Here is a 21,900-nt window from a genome sequence, read left to right on the forward strand (position 1 = left end):
CCGATTTGGACGGGACTCATACTGGCAGATAGCGGATGTAATAAGGAGTAACTTAGGCTACTTTTATTTTAGAAGTATACATAGAATAAAAAATAAAATCACGCTACAATATCCAAATAACTTAAATTCAAACAACGCGCACGAAGTCGCGGGCACAGCTAGTGTCAAATAAATTTTATAATCCTTCTCGACAATATCGCGTATCACATTTTGATATTACACGACCGTAATTTCCGGTGAATTTCGAGTTTTTCTTAAAGAAAACATACAAAGCTTTTTTTCTGTCTTATTGTATACGATTCTTATTGTATAAGATTTTATATAGAACTAGCTGTTGCCCCCGGCTTGACTTAAAATGTTACGTTAATTTAAGACCTCTTTGTACACAACATTAGAGTAAATTACACCCCTTAGAGGTATAATATCTAGAAACGCTTGAATTCGTATCTACTCATTTTATAAATACCCAAAAATAAAGTTTCACGTTTCTATCTTCAAAAATGACGATTTTCCATACGAACTTTCAAGCCCTATTTCACCCCTTTAGGGGTAGAATATCCCAAATTCCTTCCTTAGTGGGTGTCTACTGAATAAAACGATCCTACTCACCAAATTTCATGGCCCTAACTTTAATGGTTTACGCTCGCCGAAGATGGATCAGTCAGTCTGGACGTGTTATTTTATAAGTATATTTTAGTCAAAATTTTTGTCATTGTTTTAATTCACGCATGATTTTTAGTAACAATATTGTTATTGTAATATAATTATTTTCTAAAGGTGTGAATATAGAGAAAGAAACTTCAATTCAATTCTTAGTTTAATGGCTTTTAGTTGCACCGACAGGGCACAAATTATTTCGCCAACGTCACGTAGGATGGAGAAGACAAAAATGAGATTAATCGGTACGGTTGAGATAAAAAACTCAATTAAATTTCGAAGACAAGCAGAGTAGTGGCAGCACAAACATTAAGAGTTAATACATAATTTGATGTTGTAGAGTAACTCATGAAATATTTGCCCTGTGTCTCTCTAACTTTACAGTAACTCATCTGTGTGAGAGAGATGAAGCGAAAGTTAAACCTATTGGATCAATATCGTTTCATCTCTCTCTCTCACATATCGTAACCACCACCTAGATGTCTAGATGTCCTAGATGAATTTTAAGGCATTTTCTGTCTCGCACAACCACTATGTGGAACCAGCTTTCGCTGGCGGTTTTTCCGGACCGATACGACTACTTGAGAACCTTCAAGAAAAGAGCGTACTCATACCTTAAAAGGTGGTAATCACTTCCCATCAGGTGAGCGTCCTGCTCGTTTGCCCCCCTATAACGAAAGCAACTTCGTTCCAACCGGGAGTTCCACGACACCTGTCACTGTCTGTCATCTGTCATGAATTGTCATCGGATGTTTTTTTTTATGAATTTAACAACAAAACGTGTATTTTTTTAATAAATGTAACGGAATGTTTTTTATATAAATAAAATTATTACAATTTAATCTCTTTTATTTTATCATCGTCGCCATTTTGGAAGTTCAACAGTGTAGCTGTCGATTTCTTCCAGATTTATAATATAATTACATATATATTTTACTTTTATGTCGTCGACGTAATTATATATGTAATTATATCCTACCTGGAAGTCAACAAGTATTAGCTCCACGCATTTTTATCATCTATATAATCTTATATTGAATAGTATTCGTTTTTTTTATTAATGTATGTTTTTCAAATGATTTTAAGGTATGAATCTAATCGATATAATTACGGTAATTTAGGCGTCTCTGTTTAAACCTTTAGCTTAATTGTAATTTAACGATTTCGTTTGTAATAAAAATTACTACTTTACGAGACAAAAAATGTCCTGAAGTTTTACGAATAAAATTGATTTTGACATTTATTTACGTCATTATGACGGTGATATTCGTCAAATATTCCAACATACCAGCAGCGACCGACGAGGACTCTGTTCCAATTAAAAATAGAAATTACAAAATGATAAGCCCTTGTCTTATGCCGAGATGGCCCAGTGGTGCTCCCACCACTGAATTTTTCATTTTGTTTTTTTGTGTGTATAATTCATCTCGTGCTCGGCGAATTTCAAGGGAATTCTGTCACATGTGTATTCCACCTATATGATATGATAGGATGAATATGCTCCAAACCTTCTCCTCAAAAGAAGGCCTCAGCCCAGCAGTGGGAAATTTATAGGCTGTTAATGTTTATGTAATGTCTTACTCTCCCCTTAACCGCTTCTAAAATGGCCCCATAATTCGAATTCTCATGCCATTTTTATAATTTTCAGTGGTTAAATAAGATTTTTTCCGTCATCCATAAGGAGTAGGACCTTAGCTGAGAGGTTATCTTCACCTCTTACAGGAAATGAAATAAAAAAAGTAATTAATGTAAAGTCTATCCACTAATCGACTTGATATAACATTTCGCTACGCATGAATCACGTATCGTCCATCTGTTGTACGTAGATAACATTTTTTATCAATCCATATGTTCAAACACCTGCAATTGAGATATCTGGATATAGAATTACGAATGTTATAGACACGTCGTATTAAATAATGTCTTTCCGAAGTCACTTTTTTATGTTATAGATATTTTTATGTTATAGATAGGCGGACGAGCAAATCGACCTGATGGTAAGTGGTCAATACCGCCCATAGACAATGGCGCTGTAAGAAATATTAACCATTCCTTAAATCACCAATGCGTCACCAACCTTGGGAACTAAGATGTTATGCCCCTCGTGCCTGTAGTTACACTGGCTCACTCACCCTACAAACCGGAACACAACAATACTGTGTATTATTGTTTGGCGGTAGAATATCTGATGAATGGGTGGTACCTACCCAGACGGGCTTGCAATAAGCCCTACCACCAAGTGATTCATCCTCATAAGCACACTGATTTATCCATCGAAATAAAAACACAACAGTTACGAACACCAAAATGTGTCGTGGCCTATAGTTCTATCCTCTACAGGAGTTATACCTCACACTCTTCATGGAAGTTTTAAATCTTTATCTAACTCACAACCTTAAACCGTAGGCTTGCCTTTCGTTCTGTCTGTAAGCTTGACCGGAGGCGACATACATAACACTTGACAGCCAGACCCTTAAACTAGTTTTCTATGAAAACGTAATATTTTTGGGAACAATGAGAAACCACAAGGTCAAATCGGAGTGCGTATCAGTCAATACACGAATTTTATTTGTGTTGCCATGTCTAAATATCTGAATTTTAAGTCTATGCACCAAATTGGTTGATAACGGGTAATCCCTTCGATAACAAAATACTGTAAGAAGGAATCTTTAGTTTTTTTTATTGTAGGATTCATATGTAGTGATTGACTTATAATGGAGGACAAATATTATTTTGTTTTATTTGGTGAGTTTTAGTTAAATTTTTAATATGTTTAAGAAATTAAGTCTTGGGTAGGGCTTCTGTGTCGCTGTGTGTGGTTACTACCATCACATATTCTACCGATGTGAAGTAATATCGTGTTCCGGTTTGGATGACTTACTTGGTGGTAGGGCTTTGTGCAAGCCCGTCAGGGTAACACCCACTCATCAGATATTCTACCGCCAAACAGCAGTACTCGGTATTGTTGTATTCCGGTTCGAAGGATGAGTGAGCCAGTGTAACTACAGGCACAAGGGACATAACATCGTCGTTCTTAATATTGACAGCGTAAGTATCGTTGATATATATTACAGCATCAATGCCCAAATGTCAACATTCCTGTCAACATTCTTTCAAGTAGTCCGTTAACCGGATCGAAAATCGATTGGAACCAAAACAAAATGGCTCCTGCAATATGTATGTTTGCAGTAAATTTAATTGGAAAATCATCACGCAAGGAACAAGCACTATGGAGGAGAGGCTCTAGGCGATCATTTCCCTCTCTCTCTTTCTCTCTGTCTCTCTCTTTTATTTAAACTTATTCTTTGTTATTTAAATAAGAATTATTAACATTAAGTCCTTAGATATATACAAATATGAATTAAAAATAGTTACTGTATAAATCCTGACCGCGTGCAATGGTGGCAAGAATGCTAGCAGCATTTCCCCGTTGAATCGCAATTCCGATGCTCTGGGCGAAAAACGAACCAACCCCCCTGTCAACAGTGGAGGCAATAATTTGCACCATTACTCCAAGGACCAATTGTTTCGAGGGCAAATGGGACAGAAAAATAATTTGACATAAAACTCGAATATTTGGATCGTCTTTTTTTGCTTCAGCTTTTTCCGCAGCGGCACCAACTCTTAAACATTTTTTTTTGTGATTGTTTCAATTTAAATGGGACTTTAAATATCAATTTTAATTCTCGTCATTTCATCTATGAAATAAAAATCAAAATGTACTTTATTCAAGTAGGCTTTTACGAGCACTTTTGAATCGTCGTTTAACAAAATATTTTAAGTAAAGCTACCACCGGTTCGGAATGTAGATTCTACCGAGAAGAACCTGAAACACAGTACTCTTTTTCAACATCTTAAAACACAGTAATGTTAGTTGAATACAATTATAAATGTATGTTATGTCTCCTGCCCGGAAGGCAACGAGCATTAACTCCACGCTTTTTTATCATCAATATAATCTTGTATCGAATAATATGCCTTCTTTACCGATGTATTTTTTACAAATGATTTGAATTTATGAAACGGTAAATTTAATAATGTCTTAAAAATTATATTACCGTTCTAAATTAATTCATTGCGTGTGTTATTTGATACATAATATATATATATAGATACCAAAAGTAGCTTTCCAGCTGAGTGTTCCTCGGCACCTGTAATTATTTTTATATTTTTCAGCCTTGCTGTGCACCGCTACTCGTGTTAATTCACTGTGGACTTGTTCGCTGGATCAAGACTGCACAAGTCTGTCTGGTAGTATATGTAACTCTGGCGCTTGTGAGTGTCGTCCTGGACAGCAGGCGGTTAGGGGGGGAAGGGAATGTGTTGACAGTAAGTATTGACGGTCCATTTAGAATCCTGAAATCTCATATACATAAAATATCTAATGAGGTATCATTCTTGTTAATAGGTTTCTGTGTTAGTTTAGTGACAAGCTTATGAGGATGAATCACTTGGTGGTAGGGCTTTGTGCAAGCCCGTCTGGGTAGGTATCATCCACTCATCAGATATTCTACCGCCAAGCAACAGTACTCAGTATTGTTGTGTTCCGGTTTGAAGAATGAGCGAGACAGTGTAACTACAGGCACAAGGGACATAACATCTTAGTTCCCAAAATTGGTGACGCATTGGTGATGTAAGGAATGGTTAAAATTTTTTACATCGCTATTGTCTATGGCGGTGATCACTTACCATCAGATGGCTCATATGCTCGTCCGCCAAACTATGCAATAAAAAAATGAATATCACAAGGATTAAAAATGTGTTAAATAAATGACAGTGCACGCTTCTTGTGTTATAAATGTTATATAAATATTGGACAACATCACATACATTACTCTGATCCCAATGTAAGTAGCTAAAGCACTTGTGTTATGGAAGATCAGAAGTAACGACGGTACAAACACCCAGACCCAAGACAACATAGAAAACTAATGAACTTTTTCTACATCGACTCGGCCGGAAATCATGAATCATGAAAACCGGTGTACACACTACTCGACCACGAAGGTCGTCGTGTGTTAGCGTACACATTTACATAAAATCAGTTGGGAGACATCATCATTGTCCAAGGAGCTGTCTGTCAATTTTAATTAATATGATAAAGTTTTAATCCACGGGTCAGATTTGATACTTTGCGTGTTATATAGAACATTTGTTGAAAAGGCTATAAGATTTGAGTGACATTTTAAAACTTGACTGATGAAACCGCGTGGAATAGACAATCGTTCATAATGATAAAAAATATTGGGTATTACATGTAGTATATTTTTTAGTATCACCATACCTCGAGTCACCCTGCGTAGAAGATCACCAATGCGCTCGACTGTTTAGTGGGTACCACTGTCTGTCTAGTGGCGGTAACAACACTGCAGGTAAGAACATTAGTTATTTGTGTTTAACCTTTTCGTCAATAGATGGCGCTGTATGTACTCTGAATCGCGCTATCATTTGGTAGTTTGAATAAATTAAGTATTTTGACTAAGAATTATTTTCATGTATTCATAATCATAATAATAGACCAATCATAACTAAGCTCTTAAATTCGACCAATCAGAATGCTGCAAATATTGTACATTAAAAACTAACCAATCAATACTGCAGGAATTTGCTTCTGTCAAGAAGGATATCATTACTTCCACGGTAGATGTTGGAAATCTCTCGAGTTCGGAGACTCGTGTACCAGATCTGAGGAGTGCTTGGGTGTCATCCGTGACCCATTCAGCTTAACTTGCAATGGTGTCTGTCAATGTGCAGAGGGCTACATTGAGAGGCAGAGAGGAGAATGTAGGAGGGTAACTCTCGGTACGTTATATTTAAATAAACGAAATGTGCGCGTGCGAAGTTCGTCTCCTTCGGCATAATTTAAAATCGTTTTTTCACGTAAATAATTGTGTACGATAAAATATTAGTATTTATTATGATAATTTTCTTTTTCTATTTTTATCTTTACTGTAACTTCTAAATTTAGATATTCTCAATAGGCTATTTGACAATGTGGAAAATAAAGTGTCAATTATCTTAATGAGTATATATTATGAGTTCAAAAATGGTTATTTATCAACGAAAGTTGAAAATAATGATTAATTTATTCAAAAACCCATAAACAAAAAAAGCATTTTTTTAAACGTTTGTCACGTGACACAAAACGCTCCTGGGTTTATGATGACGTCACTTGCTTGTCAACCTCGTTTGCCTGTCTGTATGTGGATCAGATGTGCAACAGATTACAATACAGGCAAGTGACGTCACCGACCCCATTGCAGCGCTATATTGTCAAAGTCGCGCGCTATTTAAATATGGAATCTTTAATTTGATATTTTTCAGCAAATATGTACTAGAATTAAAAAAACAACTTTTACTTGGTTCCTTAACCTCTTCTAAATAATATAAAATGGATTTTATAAACAAATATTACTTATAAGGTGTGATGTTGTCTATTACGATTGTCATAGCATCTTAGTAATAATTTTAATATCATCTTGAATTTTTTTATAACAACAGGATGAACGCGTGAACTTGCGCCATTGCTTTGCGAAAAAAAAATCATCAAAGACAAACTTAAAAGCAAAACCTTATAATTGGGAAATTTTAGCCAAAGCCGAGTCAATTTAAATTTATCTACATATTAGTTGTTGCCTGCATCTTCGCTCGCGTTTTAGGGCTACAAAAAGTAGTCTATGTCCTTGGAGTTAGAGCTTTAAAACAAATTTTATCATAATCGGTTCAGTGAAAGAGCAACAGCCGGACAGAGTTACTTTCTCATTTATAATACTAGTATGGATGAATTGCTCATTAAATATTATAGGATGCTATATATAGATGAACCTTGATAATCCGAAACTTCAAGTATCCGAACGCTGACTTAGTGTATCCGAACGCTTAATAAGAATTGATGATTTCATTAAAAAAAATTTTATAAAAATAGCATTTGATATTAGACGTTTTATATTTAAAATGTATGTCCAATTTTAATAGACTGTTTTGATCTTGTCTCAAAACCGCCATTCGATCATCCGAACTAGTCCCAATTAGTTCGGACTTTTATTTTTTTGTGATTTCAGCTCCTGGCGGTGGATGTGTCTTGGACCAAGACTGTCAGTTTCCGAACGGAGCTTGTAATCAAGAGACGTTTACTTGCGTTGAAAGTACTCGTAAGTATTTGATACATTTATATATTTCATACATATAGTGTTATACCTGGCTACTGAAGTTTTGGGGTCATAAAACCCGGGATTGACAACCCACGGGAGTGTAGACGACGTGTCACTGTCAGAAATGTCAAGCGATCGCGTCATTTCGGATCACGTCCACTCCAACACCAAATCCATCACTTATTCTACTTTCAAACATCATATTTATTGTTTTTTTTAATTGATATAATTAAAAAATTACAATAAATATGGCGGAAGAGCATATGGGCCTCTTGATGATAAGTTGTCAGCATCGCCCACAGACAATGTTCGCCGCGAACGTTGACAATTAAAATGTTATGTCCCTTGTGCCTGTTACACTGACTCACTCGCCCTTCAAACCGGAACACAATAATACTGCTGATTGGCGGTAGAATATCTGATGAGTGTGTGGTACTTACCCTGATGTGCTTATGTGCTATGGTAATTTTTAGATTGAAGAACAAAAACAAAAATAATATTCTTGTTTTGTACCGGCTAGGAAAGTTGAATTTCTCGTCTTTTCTCTAATATAATATGCATGTAATATACATATAAACCTTCCTCTCGAATCGCTCCGTTTATTGACGAAAACCGCATCAAAATGCGTCGCGTAGTTTAAAAGATCCAAGCGTACAGAGAACGGAAGCGATTGTTTTATACGAATTCTTTAGGTTGACAAGAAATGTTTGTGATGGATCAGTCAGTCAGGATATGTTATTTTATAAATATAGATTATGTCCCTCATAAGCATAATACAGGAGTTGAACATGATTATTTATTGATTATGTAATGATTATATTTAATTATTAATACTTTCAGCTACTCAAATGAATACCGACACAGAGTTTCCAGACAAAATTCATACGTCAATCAAAATGGCGGTAAATAACAACAAAATGGCGGCAAATAACAACAAAATGGCGGCTGAACGAACTATATGCAACTCGAGCGTTCCATGTCCGAGCCCGTTTGAATGCTCCGCGTTCGGCGTCTGTGTTTGTCCGTCTGGTTACTACGAAAGCACTAATGGCCAAATATGCTATGCGGGTAAGATTTTCAATATATAATACTTTTTCGTTCATATGAATATTTTCGAATTTGACCAAAAGCTAGCAGTGTTAGTCTGTAGAACGTGACTCGTGACTTAAGTGTTTAAAACTTGCGGTATACTTTATACTACTTGGGAGATATTGTCAATTCCGGATTGAACGTTGAGTTAGACAATTTTAAGGCACAAGAGACGTTTTAGTACTGAATTGGGGGCGTATTGGTGATTTAAGGCATCATTATTATAACCTATTGTTACGCCTTCATTATTTTAATTACTCAAACTTCACAACATTTAACTTTACACTATAACACTTGAATTATCAACGTTAGGATTTTAATTATAGTAAAAAAAAAACACTTAATATTTATTAGATAACAATTAACACTTCTTTCTCGTTTGTGTCCAGTCAAACGAATGGCCGGTTGTCCGACTGTAATTATAAGCTTAATTTCTAGTCAAAATAAAAACCGTATTGTTAAACAAATTAAATATTTAAATCTAAACTGAAAGAATCAATTAAAATACTAAAATATTTTAAGGATATAGTTTGTGATTTATTAAAGTATCGTATATTTCCGCAACGTATTTAAATCTAAGTACCTAAAGTCGGTAACACTATAGTACCCTACCATTGTTTATTACGGGGGTTACCACTTAACATCAGGTGACTAATTTGCTCTACCGCCTACCTTTATCAGAAAAAGATATAAATAAATATACGAATCTTAAATACATGACCCTACATGTGTTCAATAGAGTTCATGCCAGTTATTTCAATTCAAGGTATTTTAAGTACGATGTTATGTACAACTTAGTTCTGAAGTTTGGTGTCGCATTGGCGATGTAAGGCATGGTTAATATACTTACAGCACCAATTTGTGGTAACTAATTATCGTCATTATGCCTATTTGCCCGGCCTACGGCTTACATCTTAGAAATATATCATGAATTCAAGAAGGTTTTTGCATGAACTCTTGAATTGTAATTTTACAAAATTGTATTAAATTTAAAACTGCTACTAGTTTAAAAAGAATGAGGAGGAATGAGGACCATGTTGGGAGGAAGGTCTTGAGCATGGATGTGGATGGATATAGAGGTAGGGGACGACCAAAGAAACGATGGATGGATTGTGTGAAAGACGATATGGTTAGAAAGAATGTTACTTGTGTGATGACGTCCGACAGAGGAGTATGAAAGAAGAAGACATGGAAGTTTGAAACGGGATATTTACCATGTTTTTTTTTTATTTTTATTGGTGGAGCTCGATATTTCGACGCTATCTACGAATGTCTTGTTCACGTGTTTGAATATCCCGTTTCAAATATTTATAATGATAAGTACTATTTCTTTATCGTTTGATATTCTGTACAGTTTATTTATATTCCGATTTAATTATATTAAACATCGTCCAAATATATCACAAGATTGATTAAATGTCGACCTGACCTTTTTAGGTATTCATGATTCTTAGAACGAAAAAAGTTAAGGGTCAAGGTTTATTTAGATACTGACGTGACCTTTATCTATGAATTAACAGAAATAAGTTTTCATATCCAAAAACTTCGTCATGACCTTAATCGATAAATTTGGTATTTGGTAACAATATATGCTGTGTAGACTTAATTTAGCCAAATACCAAGTTTTATCGCTGGTTGGGTACAAAGCAAACCCGTTTGGGTAGATACCATCATATATCCTACTGAAAAGCAATTCTCTGTGTTGTGTTCCGGTTTGAAGGCTGAGTGAGCCAGTAACTTAGTTTCAAAGGTTGGACATGCAAGGAATGATTTCAAACAGCGCTAATTTCATGGATTACCACTTAACATCAGGTGACGGATTTGCGTCAGCCTGCCTGTTTTAATATAAAAAAAAAAACGAATAATTTTCATTAACATTTTAAATTGTGAAATGGTAAATGCACGAATCTTCTGAATCGTACGATGAAATGTATGTATACAATTTTACGACATCACTGAAGTGATGAACCTCTAAAATTGTCAGCGTTTCTCTACTATATTATGCATGTATTTTACATACAAACCTTCCTCTTGAAGAAATCTATCTATTAAAAATAACCGCATCAAAATGCGTTGCGTAGTTTTAAAGATCTAAGCATATATATGGACAGACAGCGCTGGAGCGACTTTGTTTTAGCAGTCTGCATATCACTCTTAACTTCGGTCCGATAATAACGTATTTATTTTATAAACGATCATTGTATTCCGCATATACTTAAAGTTTTTGTTTAATTATTAGATTTGACGGTGTTTATTTTTTTTTTTTTATTAAGATAATTTCGTCTTCCAGATCTCGGATCGCCGTCCACCGGCGAGCAATGCGTCGGTCTGCTGGCAGAGGTTATAGATGGAGTCTGTTCTTGCCGCCCCAATTTCTTTTACGACTATAACATGCGAGACTGTATTAGAGGTACTTATAATTGAAGAAGACTTACTAGCAATCAAATCATACAACCACCAGCATTAGCAGCCCGTAAATGTCCCACTGCGGGGTTATGGCCTTCTCTCACTTTGAGGAGAAGGTTTGAGTATATTCCACCACGCTGCTCCAATGCGGGTTGGCGGAATACAAATGTGGCAGAATTTCGTTGAAATTAGACACATGCAGGTTTCCTCACGATGTTTTCCTTCACCGCCAATCACGAGATGAATTATAAACACAAATTAAGCACATGAAAATTCAGTCGTTGCCTGGGTTTGCACCCGCAATCATCGGTTAAGATGCACGCGTTCTAACTACTGGGCCATCTCGGCTCTCAGCTTTGTTATTTAATCACGCCTAAAAGTCTGAAGCTGTGAAAGATTTTGCTCTGGAATTTGTATGCCTTAATGTAACTAACACTGCAACCTACCTCTACCGCGATTGAAGCAGCTGGCAGCAACTGGTATCTATTGTAAGCCGACTTTTATTTAATGTTTTAAATTATTATTTTTCAATTTATTTTTTATATTTTTATTAACAATTATTGACTGCCGGTAATTATATTTTGTGAATGGCGACAAAACGTGTGCGGAAAGGAGGATACGGTAATTTGATTCATTCGGTTTTGAGCGTTGAAGGAAAACAAGAGAAATGGTAAGAGAGAAAAATGTAAAGTCGAGAGATAAATAGAAAGTGATCGTGATCGTTACGGAGATTCATTTTGGACATATTTTGTTAGGTTTACACTTTATAATATCATAAACTAAACTTTTGTCTTGTCCGTACAAGGTCCAGTCGGGCAGTTAACATCACCCTTTTATAAATACTTAGATTCCTGTCTGGGAGGTTTTAGGTAAATGTTTAAAGTCAGCGTATAAGCTATATCTATTCCAAATGTCATCCAAATCCATCCAAAACCATTTTTGCACAGTTGAGCAAACGTCACAATGTAATTTTCTCAAGTTTGTTAAAGTTAGTAATCATTTTTTGCAGTCACCAGACGTATACAAGATTCCTGTGTCAGTGACGTTCACTGCCATACCTTCGGAACGACCGCTCGCTGCGGCCCCCCAAAAGATCCCTGGGGGATACGGAATTGCGAATGTATCCCTGAAACCTCTGTGTGGGACGAGAACAGACAGATTTGCAGATTATTTGCCGGTAAGTAAAATTTTATAAATGGCAACATTATTAACAGTTTCGTTGGTCTAGCAGCTTTATTATAAAGGTGGGCCGTGATCCCAGGTTCACAACCAAAAATGCGCTTGGGTAGTATAGAGGGCATGTCATTGACGACCTCCGTGGTCGAGTAGTGTGTACACCAGTTTTCATGGGTACGCCACTTCGGTCCAAGGTTCGATTCCCGGCCGAGTCGATGTAGAAAAAGTTTAGTTTTCTATGTTGTCCTGGGTCTGGGTGTTTGTACCGTCGTTACTTCTGATCTTCCATAACACAATTGCTTTAGCTACTTACATTGGGATCAGAGTAATGTATGTGATGTTGTCCAATATTTATTTACATGTTTGTATGTTTGTCCTCTACAAGTTCCTTAACCTGTCTGTGCGATTCTGTATGAATTCATTTATTTACCTTTACTTTAAACATGTATTGTAAACACAAATTTAAACACATGGAAATTCAGTGATATATGTCAGAAATTGAACATAATATCATCAAATCAAAATGTACTTTATTCAAGTAGGCTTTTAGAAGCACTTTTGAATCGTCATTTAACAAACTATATTAAGTAACGCTACCACTGGTTCGGAATGTAGATTCCGAAGAACCGGCAAGAAACTCAGTAATTACTCTTTTTCAACATCCAAAAATACAGTCGTGTTAGTTAAATACAATTATATATGTATGTTATGTCTCATGCCTGGAAGTCAACAAGCGTTAACTCCACGCTTTTTTATCATCTATGTAATCTTATCTTCATAGGTTAGGATGCACGCGTTCAAACCTCTGATAAATGTATTTGTTTGTAGGTATCGGCGAGGCGTGCGAAGTTGACAGCGATTGTTTGGCCGGAGCGCTGGAAATAAGATGTGTCGTTAACGACGAAGGCGCTGGATTCTGCGCTTGCCCTGAAGACTTAAACGAAGTGGACGGATTATGTCTCTCAAGTGGTCTAGGTGATTGAACTCTTGTTGATATGGTGCCTTTATTATTTTTTGACAAGTTGTCATGTTTTTCAAAAACGGCTACTAAGTACGAAGGAGGTTATGAACGGGTTTGGATTTTTTTGGACACTGCCCAATGGTCACGTCTAAATTTGAGGAAAAAATTTGATATCGGCTATTTTTTCGGTAACAAGGTGTTCCTGTGTCGTATTGAACAGTTTCAGTTTACACTATGCATTAAGAATCTGTCTTAAATTAGTTAATTAGATAACGATTAATGCTGTATAGCTTAAAATCGCTTCGTAAATTAGCCGTTATTTCTTTTAAAAGTAAAGGATAAAAAATAGTTATCCGTAGTTGTGCGTTATCCCCATGAGATAGACATATACCATGGCGGACTTTTTTGTAGACCTTTTTAAGGTGTACAATACTGTAGTACATTATTTTGATCTATCTCGTAGGGTTCAGCCAGCGTTTGCAATGTAAGCGCAAAAAATGTGTTTATTTACGACATCAAATTAGAAACCTCTAAAATTATCAGTGTTTCTCTACTATATTGTGCACGTATTATACATATAAACCTTATGTTTGAATCATTCTATATATTTAAAAAAAAAAACGCATCAAAATCCGTTGCGTAGCTTTGAAGACATACATAGGGGACAGACAGACAGCAGGAAGCGACTTTATTTTATACTATGTAGTGATATAAAAAAAATACAAATGTTTGTGTACATTTCACAGAACTCGGAGATCCCTGTCAGAGTACACTAGAATGCACAGCGACAAACAACACAATCTGCAACGGCGTCTGTGCCTGTGCTGAAGGATATCAGGCGGTTGACGATTTTTGTGCTCCGAGTAAGTTTTCATATATTTTGATTGAGCTTAATGCAAGTCTGGTGTGGTACCATCCATTAAGTCTACGATATAATCAAACATTCTACCACCACATAGCAAAACTTAATATAGTTGTGTTCAGGTTTGAAGGGTGGGTGAGCCAGTATAACTACAGGCACAAGGGACGTAACATCTTAGATGCCAAGGTCGTTGGTGATGTAAGGAATGGTTAATATTTCTTACAGCGCCATTGTCTATGGGCGATGGTGACCACTGACCGGCAGGCCCATTTGCTCGTCCGCGTACCAATATCATAAAAAAACGTCTCAATATCAGCCCAGAGTTAAGAATTAGTCAGCTATGATACTACCATACCTTAGAAAGTACGTAAAGGTATTAACTCCAGATCCTGAGCTCTTTACGATCGTCAGATTTGTAGTTCCATGGGATTACGAGCCGAGATGGCCCAGTGGTTAGAACGCGGGCATCGTAACCGATGATTGCGCGTTCAAACCTAGGCAAGCATCACTTAATTTTCATGCGCTTAATTTGTGTTTATAATTCATCTCGTGCTCGGTGCAGGAAAACATCGTGAGGAAACTTGCATGTGTCTAATATAAACGAAATTCTGCCACTTGTGTATCCATCCGCATTGAAGCAGCGTGGTGGAATATGCTAAAAACCTTCTCCTCAAAGGGAGACCTTAGCCCAGCAGTGGGAAATTTACAGGCTGTTAATGATGTTGTTGGGATTATTAGAGTCAAGGAATAAAGTTGGAAAACGTACTTATGCTAGTTCACGTTTGTGCAAATATTTGCACACAGTTGAATAGACCCTTGAGTCTGGTTGGTATAACTGTTATTGGTTGGATTATTTATTTTATTTATTGGAAACATACAGTATAGTACACAAACATTTCATACCAAAAATGTCTCACATAAGCCAACAAAGTTTCCGCTGTTACATTAAAACATGGATTAAATCTAATGAGATAATTAAAGTATATTAAATGAGGTTTTAATTGAGGTTAATAACTGCATGTGGCGGAGATGAGAATGTTGAGAGGAATGTGTGGTGTTACGCGAATGGATAGAGTGAGGAGTAAGTACATGAGAGGAAGTTTGAAAGTGGGACCGATAGCCGAGAAGTTATGTAGAAGGCGGCTATCACGGTATGGGCATGTTATGCGGAGGAATGAGTAACATATTGTGAGGAAGATCTTGAGCATGAACGTAGATGGATATGGAGGAAGGGGACCAATGAAAAGATGAATGGATTATGTGAAAGATATATATATATATATATATATATATGGCTGGAAAGAATGTTACTTGTGAGATGACGTCAGATAGGGAAGTATGGAAGAAGACATGCTGTGCCGACCCCAAGTAAATTGGGATAAGGGCAGGAGGATGACGATTAAATATGGTTTTTTTTTAAATAGTATTTTAAACTGTAAGAAACAAAAAAAAAAACAAAGAATATTAATGACAAATAGATTTAATTAAGGCTCTTAAGAACTCAAACGGATTCACGTTAAAGTTATCGTCATCAGATAATTCATTTTTCAGTCATCGGCGGTTCCTGCACCCTGGACTCAGACTGTCTGATCGAGAACACAATCTGCGTCAACACGACGTCTGGCAACACTTGTCAATGCAATGAAAACTTCGTCGAACACAACGACGTTTGCTGGCCTGGTGAGATTTATATTTAATACGTGTAACTCAATGTCCAGCAGTGGACGAATGTGGGCTTATGATATATATATATATATATATGATATAATTTGTTTTTATAATTCATCTCGTGCTCGGCGGTGAAAAGGAAAACATCGTGAAACCTGCATGTGTCTAATTTCAACGAAATTCTGCCACATGTGTATTCCGCCAACCCACATTGGAGCAGCGCGGTGGAATGTCCAAACCTTCTCCTCAAAGGGAAAGGAGGCCTTAGCCCAGCATTGGGAAATTACAGGCTGTTAATGTAATGATGTAATGTATGTAACTCATCGCGTTATTGCCTCCGCTCGATATGAGGATTCATTTCTGGCCAGAGGATCGGAATTGCGATTCAAGGGAGGAACGCTATCTTCCATTATTTATACTAGTAGGTCTCCCGCGATTATTCAAAAGATTTTCTAGGAATTTCGAAACCTATGAGAGCTTTCGTTTTGATTTAATTTCATCGTTAACTGCAAGTCGCTCTACATTTGGCGACAAAATGATGAAACCTTATTAATAAAATATCGAATTAATTAGTTCAGTTCGAATTGGAATTTGTCGATAACAATTTTTTTTTTTTTTTTTACTTTTTTTAATTTATTTGTTTCTTATACAGCCGTAGTGCTCCCTAACCGGTCAGTAACTTTTTCCGCTCTCTAAAATTCATTCTTTATTAAATTGTAATCAAGAATCCTCTTCAATTTTCTGCACATCTACGGCTGGAGCTCTTCAAAATGAGACCGTAACCGACGTTTTTATCGTCTAAAAAATAGAGGCCAACACTTGTACAGTACACGCACACTAGTAAAGTAGTTTGACGTTTGTCAAGCGTTACTGTCACGCACACCGAGATAATAAAGTTGGTTCGTTTGTTTTAATTATTTCTAGTCCGACACTATATGTATAAATAAAATCAGAGTTATGCTATCATTCTTGAGACCATTCCACGCGGTCATAATTTGCACTGTAACTATTATTCAAGGCCAGATTTAAGGGAACCGGCGCAACTGCCCGGTGGCCTCCAAAAAAAGGGGCCGCCAAGTTAATAATTTTAATGGATTATATGTTTAGATATATGGATATAATCAAATCATAATAACATTACTAATAACAACAATAGCATCCACCAATCATATATATATTTTAATTGCGTACTAATACGAAAAATATTAAATAACGAAATACACACTCAAATAAAATTTACTAAAAAACACAAAGAGCAAAAAATGACATTACGATCAGCAAATGACATTAGCTTATTTAAGCCGCGTACTAAATACGGTAAAAAGTGCATTATGTATGAAGGTGCTAAATTGTATAACTCTTTACCCAAAAATATAAAAGACGCAAAAACGATGGCTAATTTCAAAAAATTACTTAAATCCTACATTACTAGTAATCATAACATTCTAAGTTAAATTATTTAATAAATAAAAATATATATCCAAAATTATATTTAGGGACCTTAAACTAATATAGATATTTACAGAACCTATGTTAATAAATTACTGTACAATACAATACATATCAAATATTTTTTAACATTATATCAAACTTCTAAATTTCGGTATGTTAACACTTCCAGTTGCAAAAGTTCTTTGTTTCAATGCATCGAGTGTACCGTACGAATTGTCGAACTACCCAACAAAATTTTTATAATTGTATTATTGTTTCTTAAGTGAATTTAAATTCTTTTAAATAAAGTTCTTAAACCCGAATAACTGTTTTAAAAGACACTGATACAAAGCGTTAATAAATTATTGACAATTTTACCGATATAAATGAAACTGTTCACCAAATTCGACGACTTTGACCTCCAATTCGATCCTGCTGTTATTAAATTTAATTTGCTTATTATAAAACTAGATGTTAGCCGCTCGCTTCGCTGGACATTAAAAACAAATATTGTTTATATATGATAACTAGCGACCCGCTCCGGCTTCGCACGGGTGCAATGTGGGTAATCCCTAAGAGATAGACATATACCATCGTGGACTTTTTTGTAAACCGTTTTAAGGTGTACAATACTGAAGTACATTATTTTGATCTATCTCGTAGGGTTCAGGCAGCGTTTACAATGTAAGCGCAAAAAATGTATAAATTTACGACATCACATTAGAAACTTTTAAAATTATCAGTGTTACTTAACTATATTGTCTATGTATTATATACAAAAACCTTCCTCTCGGAACACTCTATCTATTAAAAAAAACGCATCGAAATCCGTTGCGTAGTTTTGAAGATTTAAGCATACAAAGGGACATAGGGACAGAGAAAGCGACTTTGTTTTATACTATGTAAAGAAGATTAATACAGAATCATTCATCAATCATACACAATTACGTGTTTTTATTATATACCAATTTTTCTAGAGATCAGTTCAACCGTTCTTGCGGAACATACAGACAGACGGACAAAAATTTCAATAATTGTAAAACTGATGTCTCGTAAAACGAATATCTATGACGAAATTCGACAAAAAAAATTTAGTGTACAGACAGATTACAGATTTATATAGTAGGATAGAAGGATATATATACTAAAGCCTTCTCCGAAACGCGCTGTGTCATCTCGTATAAGTTTTATGAATATTGGTTTAGTAGATTTTAAATTCGGGATTACAATTATATATTATAAATTTTTGTATTACAGGAGTACCTGGATTCAATTCAAGCTGTTCCGTGACCGCGCAGTGTGCAGCTGCGCTCGGGGTGGGCAGTATCTGTGCGGATAACAAATGCACCTGTATAGAGAACTACCATCACAGAGATGGTGGATGCTGGCCTATTACTGGTGAGATACAATCAGTGGCGTAGCTATCGTAGGGCCAGGTGGTGCAGAGCACCAGGGCCCCTGAGCTCTGGGGGCCCTCTAACCTAAGCTATGAAGAGAGCTTTGAATAGAGATGAAGATGATTTAACTTACTAATCTGTATCCTGTATCCTATTCTTATTCCTATCTATAATTTTGAAGGCCAATTACGTTGAAGAGGGGGCAAGGGCACGATTCTTTTTCTATGCACCGGGGCCCTTACCCACCTAGCTACGCCACTGGATATAATCTTTTTATAATAATAGGAAGTTAATTTCTACTTCTGGGATTGAGAGCTTAATCCATCACGCTTCTTCGACGCGGATTAGTTGTGGATTGAAATGGAAGTAACATAACATTATAAACAAAAATAAAACAGTTCCAAAAATACTTAACCTACTTGGTAGGGCTTTGTGCAAGCCCGTCTGGGTAGGTAACACTCATCAGATATTCTACCGCCAAACAGCAGTACTCAGTATTGTTGTATTCCGGCTTAAAAGGTGAGTGAGCCAGTGTAACTACAGGCACAAGGGACATAACATCTTAGTTCCCAAGGTTGATGACGCATTGGTGATGTAAGGAATGGTTAATATTTCTTACAACGCCATTGTCTATCGGCGGTGGTGACCACTTACCATCAGGTGGCCCATTTGCTCGTCCGCCTACCGAAATCATTTAAAAAAACTTAATTTTAATTAATAGGAATTATTCATGGCCGGCAATTAAACACTTCCAGTCTAATTGTTAAAATGATAACGTCTTATGGGAGAGTAAACCGCTTCGTTACGTAACGCGTTACGCCAGTCTGTCCGGCTTCCGTTTCCCTCACGCACACAGCGGCAGGCTCATCCTCTCTCGCTCTAACACAGCGCTAACCGTTTTTCGAACGGTTTAAGTCATCACTTCTTTCGGGCGTCCCAAAACGGAAACGTATTTGTTTTTTTTTTATTTTATTTAACGCTATATTTATTTCCAGGTCTATTTGAACGTTGTGAACGAAGCAGTCAGTGCTATTTAGAAGGTTCGAACGATAAGGTCGTCTGTCGGAACAGTTTTTGCGAGTGTGACTTCAAATATCCATATTCACCGGAACTGGGCACGTGCTGTGAGTACGCCTTTATCAAAAACTAAATAGCATTAGCAGCCTGTAAATTTTCCCACTGCTGCTCCAATTAGACACATGCAGGTTTCCGCGCGATGTTTTCCTTCATCGAGCACGAGATGAACTATAAACATAAATTAGGAACATGAAAATTCAGTGGTGCATGCCTGGGTTTGAACCCGAAATCATCGGTTAAGATGCACGCGTTCTAACCACTGGTCCATCTCGGCACTAAAACTAACTATACTAACTATTAATTTAACTTCAAGCAATACTGTGACAGTTGGTGCTGGTGACTCCCATTTCAATGGGAAACTCATCAATGGGTTTTTCAAGCGAAAAAAGGTTCAACGATTTTTGAAAATTTGAGCAAAACTTAGAAGTGGTAAAGGAATGTCGCTTGGAAGGGACTTGACCCCTCTAGGAACAGGTTTTAACTAAGTTAAAACACAAAATATTTAATTAGAATGACAATTATAAAGTTAATTTTATCGTCATGGACGATATCAGATGATTTAGGAGAAGAGAAGTTAAGCAACCAAGAAACAAAGTAATATCTCTTTGTATAACGACGTACTTAACTGTTTCGTTTTTAGCATATATAATAAGATACCGGGAAATGTAACCAATTTACTATTTAAGAAATTTATAAGGTTTATTAAGACTTAATTAATAAATAAGTCTTATTATTCATTAAAAGAGTACATTTTAGAAAAAAAACGCCTGGATTTAGGCTCGGGTTCCATGACAGGACACTAATTATTATTGTAAAAAAACAGCATTGTAAATCTGTTTATTTGAAAAGAGCAACTATGCGAGTTTCTTGCCGTTTCTTCTCGCTGGAGGCTGCTTTCCGAAACGGTGGTAGTGTTTTAATAACGACAATTCAAAAACGCTTCGTTGTGAAGTTTACTTGAATAAAATTGATTTGATTTTGATTTTTGTTGGTGATTTTGAGAACTAAAGACTTCTGTACCCTTAATTTGGCGCCCTAGGCCTTTGCCTGGTGGTTGAGGAACGTTATACGCGAATCAGTAAACCACAAACAAACTCTCTATTGAGTTTTCCTCTTGATTGACAATGATTGTTTTTATTTTCAGTGCCCTCAAAAGCGAGTGCTGTCAGCGCCTGCGCAGTTCTGATTCTGTCGGCCATATCGATGTTAATTAGATAAAATTTAATGCTTAAATTATTTATGTACAGTTATTTTTTAATCTTATATTATAATAAACTATGAAACATATAGTTTTTTTTATTAAAACCTTTTTACTAACCGTGTAACCCTTGTACCCTTGGGCTATGACCTCCTCTCCTTCTGAGTTGTAATGTTCTAGCAAGATGTACATACAGCCTGTACATTTCCCAGTAGTGGGTTAAAGATCTCCCTTTGAGGAGAAGGTTAGGAATATATTCCTCCACGCTGCGCCAATGAGGGTTGGTGGATAACCAAACAAACAAATTGAACGTTGTAAAGTTTGTTAAAATACGAACAGTTTTCCCTCCAATTCCAATTTCATGGGTGATGAATTTTCATTTTCGTAACAGTTTTTTTCCATACCATTAGAGTTTAACCATCATTTAGGGGATGAATTTTGAAAATCTTTTAAAGCTCATCTATGTTTCAAAAGATTGGTGTGCAAAACTTTATCCTTTTAGTCCAACCGGCTTAGATATGGCGTCGTTAGGCAGGCAAATGTCCAACTATTGGTAAGTACTTACACGAACATTACATTAACAGCCTGTAAATTTCCCATTGCTGGGCTTAGACCTCCTTTCCTTTGAGAAGGTTTTGAGCAAATTCCACCACGCTGCTCCATTGCGGGTTGGTGGATGGTAAGTACTTACCACTGCCCATATATATACGCACCATGCCTTAATTTAGTAATGCTTTACCAACCTTGGGAACTGAGATGTTATTGCTCCCGTGCCTTCCTATTTCTGCTTTCATTAAAACCACTAAACGGATTTTGATAGGGTTTTC

General features: G+C 36.2%; 1 protein-coding gene across 1 annotated transcript; it reads left to right on the forward strand.

The window, feature by feature from the left end:
* Nucleotides 1-3,818: 3,818 nt before the first annotated feature.
* LOC125075421 (prion-like-(Q/N-rich) domain-bearing protein 25) lies at nt 3,819-21,160 on the forward strand. Its single transcript, XM_047687160.1, has 14 exons — nt 3,819-3,834; nt 4,834-4,986; nt 5,931-6,029; nt 6,259-6,459; nt 7,719-7,808; nt 8,649-8,876; nt 11,188-11,307; nt 12,313-12,480; nt 13,308-13,454; nt 14,187-14,303; nt 15,854-15,982; nt 18,659-18,799; nt 19,794-19,922; nt 21,020-21,160. Exons 1-14 carry the CDS (start codon nt 3,819-3,821, stop codon nt 21,091-21,093), a joined length of 1,812 nt encoding a protein of 603 aa, XP_047543116.1. The 3' UTR covers nt 21,094-21,160.
* The last annotated feature ends 740 nt before the right edge of the window (nt 21,161-21,900 follow it).

Source organism: Vanessa atalanta, chromosome 30 (assembly GCF_905147765.1).
Source record: "Vanessa atalanta chromosome 30, ilVanAtal1.2, whole genome shotgun sequence".
Lineage (NCBI taxonomy): Eukaryota > Metazoa > Arthropoda > Insecta > Lepidoptera > Nymphalidae > Vanessa > Vanessa atalanta.

Excerpts from the sequence above, each read along its gene's own strand:
- LOC125075421 (XM_047687160.1), top strand. Across the intron at positions 8,877-11,187 it reads TGGCCAAATATGCTATGCGG|ATCTCGGATCGCCGTCCACC; the intron begins GTAAGATTTTCA and ends TTCGTCTTCCAG. Across the intron at positions 11,308-12,312 it reads CATGCGAGACTGTATTAGAG|TCACCAGACGTATACAAGAT; the intron begins GTACTTATAATT and ends CATTTTTTGCAG.